The sequence below is a fragment of the Nerophis ophidion genome, linkage group LG10 (genome assembly GCF_033978795.1).
Source record: "Nerophis ophidion isolate RoL-2023_Sa linkage group LG10, RoL_Noph_v1.0, whole genome shotgun sequence".
Lineage (NCBI taxonomy): Eukaryota > Metazoa > Chordata > Actinopteri > Syngnathiformes > Syngnathidae > Nerophis > Nerophis ophidion.
Window position 1 is genome coordinate 62,109,578 of NC_084620.1, and position 10,000 is coordinate 62,119,577.

Below are 10,000 nucleotides of genomic sequence, written 5' to 3' on the forward strand. Positions count from 1 at the left end.
ATTAGGTACGCGGCCTATGATGTCATAATTAACACATACAGTATATTAGGTATGCAGCCTATGATGTCATAATTAACACATACAGTATATTAGGTACGCGGCCTATGATGTCATAATTAACACATACAGTAGACCACATTTTCCCCAACACAGTGTGCACCGGACTATAAGGTACAATAAACGGGTCATATTATTATCCATCCATCCATTTTCTGCTGCTTATTCCCTTGTGGGTCGCGGGGGCCACTGGTGCTTATTTCAGCTGCAATCGGGCGGAAGGCGTGTACACCCTGGACAAGTTACCACCTCATCACAGGGCTAGTGTTTATTTCTATTTTAAAAAATGGCTTGAATGTTTGGTTGTGTATTTTTTGCATAATTACCCAATATTTAAGTTAGCATAATTTGTGATTACCATCCAGCCATCTTCTTCCGCTTATTCGAGGCTGGGTCGTGGGGGCAGCAGCCTAAGCAGGGAAGTTCAGACTCTCCTCTCCCGAGCCACTTCGTCTAGCTCTTCCCGGGGGATCCCGAGGCGTTCCCAGGCCAACCGAGAGACATAGTCTTCCCAACGTGTCCTGGGTCTTCCCCGTAGCCTCCTACCGGTCGGACGTGACCGGAACACCTCCCTAGGGAGGCATTGGGGTGGCATCCTGACCAGATGCCCGAACCACCTCATCTTGGACTATAAGGCGCATTAAAGGTGTCATGTTAATATAAATTTTTATTTTTTTCTAATTGTAAAAGACTTCCTTGTGTTTTGCAACCACTGTGCCGTGGCACACAGTGTGCCGTGAGATATTGTCTGGTGTGCCGTGGGAGATGATGCAACTTCATCGGAAGGTCTTGGCGTTGTGTCCTTAATAGAGTGGCGTGCTCACCATGTTCCACTTGGGGAATAGGAAATCCGTGCCGACGTACTCGAAGTAGTGAGCGAAGCCTTCCTTCAGCCACACGTCCTCCCACCACACGGGGGTCACCAGGTCGCCGAACCACTGGCACACATCAAGTGACATCATGTGTTACAACCAGGAAGTAACTACAACGTGACTACTGTTGCCGTGGTGACGACAAGGAGGGGGGAGTTGAGGGAAACAAACTAACTAACTAAACAGGAGGGTGATCATTTTAAATCAAGTTTGTGTGGTGACTTCATCTTTTATGGCATGTCCAAATCTGAATATTCATGAGCAGGGTGCGCTGCCAACATCTAAGGAGGCTGTGTGCTGGCCACACTTCAAGCATCCACCTCCTGCCCGCTGGAGCGAGGGGGAGAGCATTATTTTCAACTATGCAGCTTGGTGCTTGCTACCTGTTTAGCTACATTTTGTCAACAAGACAATCAAAGTTGCACATATAGAAAAGCTTTCTATTTTTAGACGATGTCAGATGATTTCTCAATCATCGATCACGTTGGCTTGCTGAATGAGCAGCACTTGGCACGCCGGAGGCTGCATGTAAGCGAAGGGAATCAACTTTTTTTAGCTGTGCCACGAGATACACTGGCTAAACAAGAGAGAGAGAAAGAAAGAAGAAAGCAAAATGTAAAAAGGTCCAAAAGGTGAAAGAAGAAAAGCCACGGAAAGAGAAGAAGGAATAAAAGAAAGCAAGAAAAGAAGTAAAAAAAAAAGAAAAAATAACGAAAAGAGAAGAAAGGAATGAAGTGAAGGAAAAGGAAAAAGAAAAGAATGAATAAAAAAAAGAAAAAAGGACCAAAAAAATGAAAACAAAGACGCAAAGAAAGAAGAAAAAGGGTATAAAGGGAGAAGAGAGAAAAAGAAGGAAAAGGACAAAAGACAGAAGAAAGAAAAGGAAATCAGAAAAGAAACAGAAACAGAAAAGAAAAGAAAGAAACAAGAAAAGAAAAGAAAGAAACAAGAAAAGAAAAGAAAACAACAGAAAAAAGAAAGGAAAGACAATGAAATTAAATGAAAAGACAAAGAATGGAAAGAAAATTAAAAAGATAAGGAAAGGAAAAAAGAAAATAAATAAAAAAGGAAAGGAAAGAAAAAGAGAAAAGGAAACAAGGAATTGAAAAAGGGGAGAAAAACATTAAGAAGTTAAAAAAGTACAAAAGACAAAAAAAGAGGACAAGGAAAGGGAAAAAAAGGGAAAGTAAATATGAACTAAAGAAGAAAATAAAGAAGTTAAGAAAAATAAAAAATAAATGAATAAAAGAAAGAAAAGAAAGACAGAAAATGAAGAAGCAAATAAGAAAAAGAAAGGACAGCAAAATAAAATTAGGAAGCAAAGAAAGAAGAAAGGACAAAGAAAGACACGAAGGGTAAAAAAGGAAGAAGTCAAAGAAAAACAAAGGAAAAAGGATAATAAAGAAGAAAGAAAAGGAAATCATAAAATATAAGAAATGAAAAGAAAGAAAAAAAATGGAAATAACAGAAAAAAATAAAGGAAAGAAAAGGAAATGGGAAAAAGACAAATGAAGGATAGAAAGAAAATAAAGAAGAAAGAAAAAAAGAATAGAAAAAATCAGGAAAGAAAAAAAGAAAAGAAAACAAACCAAAAGGAAAGAAGAGAAGAGTAAGGAGGAAGAAGAGAAAGAAAAAGAAAGAAAAGAAGGAAAAGGAAATCAGAATAGAAACAGAAAATAAAATAAAGAAACAAGAAAAGAAAAGAATAGAAAAAATAAAGGAAAGACAATAAAATGAAAAGAAAAGGCAACGAATAGAAAGAAAATAAAGAAAAAAAAATAGAAATGGATAAGGAAAGGAAAAAAGAAAAGAAATCAAAGGAAAGGAAAGAAAAAGACAAACATGAAATAAGAAAAGAAAGAAAAGAAGAAAAAGTACAAAAGACAAAAAAGAAGACAAGGAAAGAAAGGAAGAATAAAAGGAAAGTAAAATGAACTAAAGAAGAAAATAAAGAAGTTAAGAAAAATGAAAGCAAAGAAATAAGAAAAAGAAAAGACTTAAAAAGAAAGTTACAAAACAAAGAAAGAAGAAAAGACAAGAAGTGTAAAAAAGGAAGAAGTAAAAGAGAAAGAAGGGAATAAAGAAAATAAGGAAAAAAGAAAAAGAAATCAGAAAATATAAGAAATGAAAAACAAAAAAACAGAAGGAAAGAACGGAAAGAAAAGGAAATGGGGAAACAAGACAAATAAAGGATGTAAAGAAAATAAAGAAGAAAGAAATAGAAAAGATAAGGAAAGAAAAATAGAAAAGAAACCAAAAGGAAAACAAAGAAAAACACAAAAAAGAAATAAGAGAAAAAAGAACCAAAGACAAAGAAAGAAAGAAAAGAAGACAAGAAAAAAAAAGGAAAACAAACAAACATCAGAGCAAGGAAAAACTCAACCCACGGGATACAATGAGAAACCTTGGAGAGGACTGCAGATGTGGGGAGAAGAAAAGAAAAAGAAAAAAAAGAAGAAAAGAAAACAAATGGAAATTGAAAAAAGGAAGAGAAAGAAAAGGAAGATAAGATAGAAGAAAAAGTGAACTTATGTGGAAAAAAAGAACAAGAAGAATCATGAACTGTGATCCACTTTGCGTGTGTGTGTGTGTGTGTGTGTGTGTGTGTGTGTGTGTGTGTAGGAAACTATCCCAATTAGACTTACGGACTCAAAAGAAGACTTTACTGTCTCTGTGCTTGTTGCCATGACAACACTTTCAAAACAGATGTGTGTGTGTGTGTGTGTTGAAAGTGACACGGTGGAAGAAGAATCAGGAAACACACACACACACACACACACACACACACACACACACGAAAGAGGGAGGCTAAGTAAGAAGCAGAAGAAAGGTGGAATAGAGGAAAGTGAGATTGAGAGATTCATGTTGCTGCTGCTCTCTCTCTCTTGCTCTCTCTCTCTCTCTCTCTCTCTCTCTCTCTCTCTCTGTGCAGCAGCAACACCCTCACCTCACTTTCAACACACACACACTGATGTGAACATCTCTCTCTCTCTCTCTCTCTCTCTCTCTCTCTCTCCGTGCAGCAGCAACACCCTCCTTAATCAGCTGACTTCTTTTCTCTCCCCACTTCTGCTCCCTCTCTCTCTCCTCACGCTGTCACTTCCTGTCCCTCACGCCGTCTCTTCCTGTCTCTTACGTAATCACTTTGACGCTCGTCCTGTCTCTCATGTCGTCACTTCCTGTCGCTTTTTCTGTCCCTCACGTCTTCACTTCTTGTCCCTCCTCCTGTCCCTGACGTCGTCACTTCCTGTCCTTCACGTCTTCACTTCCTGTCCCTCCTCCTGTCCCTGACGTCGTCACTTCCTGTCCCTCACGTCTTCACTTCTTGTCCCTCCTCCTGTCCCTGACGTCGTCACTTCCTGTCCTTCACGTCTTCACTTCCTGTCCCTCCTCCTGTCCCTGACGTCGTCACTTCCTGTCCCTCACGTCTTCACTTCTTGTCCCTCCTCCTGTCCCTCGCGTCATCACTTCCTGTCCCTCACGTCGTCACTTCTGGTCCCTCCTCCTGTCCCTCGCGTCGTCACTTCCTGTCCCTCACGTCGTCACTTCCTGTTGCACTTCCTGTCCTGGCGTCTAGTTAGCGGCCAACAGCAGGCTCCCGTTGAGCTCACCTGGTGGCAGATCTCGTGGACGAGCACCATGGTCAGCTCCATGCGGTATGACGAGGACGACACCTGGGCGTCCAGCAGGATCTTCTGCTCCACGAAGACGCTGAGCCCCCAGTTCTCCATGGCGGCGTAGGGATGTTTGGGCACCGCCAGCAGGTCTGACAGCAGGAAGACACGCCGTCAACCATCACGTCCCATTACTTATGACAAACTAGCAGTAGCGCTGCAGAAAGTGAGTTGCTAGTTAGTTACTGATAACTACCCATACTCACCTTACCTACCCACTCTGCGTGAGGGAAACTCAACAAGTTGCCATGGAAACCAAAGTTGTGTCACGCAGCCAATGACATAATTGCTCCCAGGCTTCAATGCCATAGGTTATTTTCCCTCACTGACAGCTGATTGGCTGGCGGGCCCAATATGCAAATGAGAGCTTCTTTTTCTTTCCTCCACTTATGGCGCACATGCAAATGAGGTTTAAGGTGGAATATGCAAATGAGGCATTAAGGGAATTACACATTTCAACCGAAGTGATACCAAAAGGTTTCATTTCACCGCAGTGGCGCGCACACACACACACACACACGCACACACACACACACACACACACACACACACACACACACACACACACACACACACACACACACACACACACACTCACACAAACGGGATGGTGCTGAAAATAGAAAAAAAAAATGCTATTTTTGAAGCGGGTGTGTGAGACAGCGTAAGTCACATGTGTTGTTGGGAGGAGCCACTAGGGGGCAGGTAAGTCACATTTGTTGTTGGGAGGAGCCACTAGGGGGCAGGTAAGTCACATGTGTTATTGGGAGGAGCCACTAGGGGGCAGGTAAGTCACATGTGTTGTTGGGAGGAGCCACTAGGGGGCAGGTAAGTCACATGTGTTGTTTGGAGGAGCCACTAGGGGGCAGGTAAGTCACATGTGTTGTTTGGAGGAGCCACTAGGGGGCAGGTAAGTCACATGTGTTGTTGGGAGGAGCCACAAGGGGGCAGGTAAGTCACATGTGTTGTTGGGAGGAGCCACTAGGGGGCAGGTAAGTCACATGTGTTGTTGGGAGGAGCCACTAGGGGGCAGGTAAGTCACATGTGTTGTTGGGAGGAGCCACTAGGGGGCAGGTAAGTCACATGTGTTGTTGGGAGGAGCCACTAGGGGGCAGGTAAGTCACATGTGTTGTTGGGAGGAGCCACTAGGGGACAGGTAAGTCACATGTGTTGTTGGGAGGAGCCACTAGGGGCCAGGTAAGTCACATGTGTTGTTGGGAGGAGCCACTAGGGGGAAGGTAAGTCACATGTGTTGTTGGGAGGCGCCACTAGGGGCCAGGTAAGTCACATGTGTTGTTGGGAGGAGCCACTAGGGGGCAGGTAAGTCACATGTGTTGTTGGGAGGAGCCACTAGGGGACAGGTAAGTCACATGTGTTGTTGGGAGGAGCCACTAGGGGGCAGGTAAGTCACATGTGTTGTTGGGAGGAGCCACTAGGGGGCAGGTAAGTCACATGTGTTGTTGGGAGGAGCCACTAGGGGCCAGGTAAGTCACATGTGTTGTTGGGAGGAGCCACTAGGGGGCAGGTAAGTCACATGTGTTGTTGGGAAGAGCCACTAGGGGGCAGGTAAGTCACATGTGTTGTTGGGAAGAGCCACTAGGGGGCAGGTAAGTCACATGTGTTGTTGGGAGGAGCCACTAGGGGCCAGGTAAGTCACATGTGTTGTTGGGAGGAGCCACTAGGGGGCAGGTAAGTCACATGTGTTGTTGGGAGGAGCCACTAGGGGGCAGGTAAGTCACATGTGTTGTTGGGAGGAGCCACTAGGGGGCAGGTAAGTCACATGTGTTGTTTGGAGGAGCCACTAGGGGGCAGGTAAGTCACATGTGTTGTTGGGAGGAGCCACAAGGGGGCAGGTAAGTCACATGTGTTGTTGGGAGGAGCCACTAGGGGGCAGGTGAGTCACATGTGTTGTTGGGAGGAGCCACTAGGGGCCAGGTAAGTCACATGTGTTGTTGGGAGGAGCCACTAGGGGGCAGGTAAGTCACATGTGTTATTGGGAGGAGCCACTAGGGGGCAGGTAAGTCACATGTGTTGTTGGGAGGAGCCACTAGGGGGCAGGTAAGTCACATGTGTTGTTTGGAGGAGCCACTAGGGGGCAGGTAAGTCACATGTGTTGTTGGGAGGAGCCACAAGGGGGCAGGTAAGTCACATGTGTTGTTGGGAGGAGCCACTAGGGGGCAGGTAAGTCACATGTGTTGTTGGGAGGAGCCACTAGGGGGCAGGTAAGTCACATGTGTTGTTGGGAGGAGCCACTAGGGGGCAGGTAAGTCACATGTGTTGTTGGGAGGAGCCACTAGGGGGCAGGTAAGTCACATGTGTTGTTGGGAGGAGCCACTAGGGGACAGGTAAGTCACATGTGTTGTTGGGAGGAGCCACTAGGGGCCAGGTAAGTCACATGTGTTGTTGGGAGGAGCCACTAGGGGGAAGGTAAGTCACATGTGTTGTTGGGAGGAGCCACTAGGGGCCAGGTAAGTCACATGTGTTGTTGGGAGGAGCCACTAGGGGGCAGGTAAGTCACATGTGTTGTTGGGAGGAGCCACTAGGGGACAGGTAAGTCACATGTGTTGTTGGGAGGAGCCACTAGGGGGCAGGTAAGTCACATGTGTTGTTGGGAGGAGCCACTAGGGGGCAGGTAAGTCACATGTGTTGTTGGGAGGAGCCACTAGGGGGCAGGTAAGTCACATGTGTTGTTGGGAGGAGCCACTAGGGGGCAGGTAAGTCACATGTGTTGTTGGGAAGAGCCACTAGGGGGCAGGTAAGTCACATGTGTTGTTGGGAAGAGCCACTAGGGGGCAGGTAAGTCACATGTGTTGTTGGGAGGAGCCACTAGGGGCCAGGTAAGTCACATGTGTTGTTGGGAGGAGCCACTAGGGGGCAGGTAAGTCACATGTGTTGTTGGGAGGAGCCACTAGGGGGCAGGTAAGTCACATGTGTTGTTGGGAGGAGCCACTAGGGGGCAGGTAAGTCACATGTGTTGTTGGGAGGAGCCACTAGGGGGCAGGTAAGTCACATGTGTTGTTGGGAGGAGCCACTAGGGGCCAGGTAAGTCACATGTGTTGTTGGGAGGAGCCACTAGGGGGTAGGTAAGTCACATGTGTTGTTGGGAGGAGCCACTAGGGGCCAGGTAAGTCACATGTGTTGTTGGGAGGAGCCACTAGGGGGCAGGTAAGTCACATGTGTTGTTGGGAGGAGCCACTAGGGGCCAGGTAAGTCACATGTGTTGTTGGGAGGAGCCACTAGGGGGCAGGTAAGCCACATGTGTTGTTGGGAGGAGCCACTAGGGGACAGGTAAGTCACATGTGTTGTTGGGAGGAGCCACTATGGGCCAGGTAAGTCACATGTGTTGTTGGGAGGCGCCACTAGGGGGCAGGTAAGTCACATGTGTTGTTGGGAGGAGCCACTAGGGGCCAGGTAAGTCACATGTGTTGTTGGGAGGAGCCACTAGGGGGTAGGTAAGTCACATGTGTTGTTGGGAGGAGCCACTAGGGGACAGGTAAGTCACATGTGTTGTTGGGAGGAGCCACTAGGGGGCAGGTAAGTCACATGTGTTGTTGGGAGGAGCCACTAGGGGGCAGGTAAGTCACATGTGTTGTTGGGAGGAGCCACTAGGGGCCAGGTAAGTCACATGTGTTGTTGGGAGGAGCCACTAGGGGGTAGGTAAGTCACATGTGTTGTTGGGAGGAGCCACTAGGGGCCAGGTAAGTCACATGTGTTGTTGGGAGGAGCCACTAGGGGGCAGGTAAGTCACATGTGTTGTTGGGAGGAGCCACTAGGGGCCAGGTAAGTCACATGTGTTGTTGGGAGGGGCCACTAGGGGGCAGGTAAGCCACATGTGTTGTTGGGAGGAGCCACTAGGGGACAGGTAAGTCACATGTGTTGTTGGGAGGAGCCACTAGGGGGCAGGTAAGTCACATGTGTTGTTGGGAGGAGCCACTAGGGGCCAGGTAAGTCACATGTGTTGTTGGGAGGAGCCACTAGGGGGTAGGTAAGTCACATGTGTTGTTGGGAGGAGCCACTAGGGGACAGGTAAGTCACATGTGTTGTTGGGAGGAGCCACTAGGGGGCAGGTAAGTCACATGTGTTGTTGGGAGGAGCCACTAGGGGGCAGGTAAGTCACATGTGTTGTTGGGAGGAGCCACTAGGGGACAGGTAAGTCACATGTGTTGTTGGGAGGAGCCACTAGGGGGCAGGTAAGTCACATGTGTTGTTGGGAGGAGCCACTAGGGGACAGGTAAGTCACATGTGTTGTTGGGAGGAGCCACTAGGGGGCAGGTAAGTCACATGTGTTGTTGGGAGGAGCCACTAGGGGGCAGGTAAGTCACATGTGTTGTTGGGAGGAGCCACTAGGGGCCAGGTAAGTCACATGTGTTGTTGGGAGGAGCCACTAGGGGGTAGGTAAGTCACATGTGTTGTTGGGAGGAGCCACTAGGGGACAGGTAAGTCACATGTGTTGTTGGGAGGAGCCACTAGGGGGCAGGTAAGTCACATGTGTTGTTGGGAGGAGCCACTAGGGGGCAGGTAAGTCACATGTGTAGTTGGGAGGAGCCACTAGGGGGCAGGTAAGTCACATGTGTTGTTGGGAGGAGCCACTAGGGGGCAGGTAAGTCACATGTGTTGTTGGGAGGAGCCACTAGGGGCCAGGTAAGTCACATGTGTTGTTGGGAGGAGCCACTAGGGGCCAGGTAAGGCACATGTGTTGTTGGGAGGAGCCACTAGGGGGCAGGTAAGTCACATGTGTTGTTGGGAGGAGCCACTAGGGGGCAGGTAAGTCACATGTGTTGTTGGGAGGAGCCACTAGGGGACAGGTAAGTCACATGTGTTGTTGGGAGGAGCCACTAGGGGACAGGTAAGTCACATGTGTTGTTGGGAGGAGCCACTAGGGGCCAGGTAAGTCACATGTGTTGTTGGGAGGAGCCACTAGGGGGCAGGTAAGTCACATGTGTTGTTGGGAGGGGCCACTAGGGGCCAGGTAAGTCACATGTGTTGTTGGGAGGAGCCACTAGGGGGCAGGTAAGTCACATGTGTTGTTGGGAGGAGCCACTAGGGGGCAGGTAAGTCACATGTGTTGTTGGGAGGAGCCACTAGGGGGCAGCACAAGCACCTGTCTGATTACATATGATGAAAGTTGCATTATTTTGCACACATTGCGTCGCCGCCTCCATCTGCTTCCTGGCGTCGCACCTTTCCAGCTCGCTCGCCGCCCGAGCCTTTGTTGACTTCTTCAGTGTTTGCCCCCTGGTTGTCACGGCGACTGCAGGGAAACTTTGTCAACAGAGGCTGCGGCGGGAGAAGAAAAAAACAAAAACACGTTGGAGTCCACTTGGGGGCAGCCGTGCCCTTTGACCCCACGTGTCACCGCCGCAGCCGTGCAAAGAGGACGTGGAGGAGTCCGGTCCT

The 10,000-nt window shown here is 47.9% G+C and overlaps 1 protein-coding gene across 1 annotated transcript in view; it reads right to left on the reverse strand.

Annotated features, from left to right (window-relative positions):
• The window catches only part of LOC133561128 (thyrotropin-releasing hormone-degrading ectoenzyme-like), a 141,286-nt gene that overhangs the window by 80,649 nt on the left and 50,637 nt on the right, over window positions 1–10,000 (reverse strand). Inside the window, exons 5-6 of the mRNA XM_061914378.1 lie at window positions 4,541–4,695; window positions 882–995 (exon numbers count right to left, since the gene is read on the reverse strand). Of these exons, the coding sequence (XP_061770362.1) occupies window positions 882–995; window positions 4,541–4,695 (269 nt within the window). The remainder of the gene's footprint in view (window positions 1–881; window positions 996–4,540; window positions 4,696–10,000) is intronic.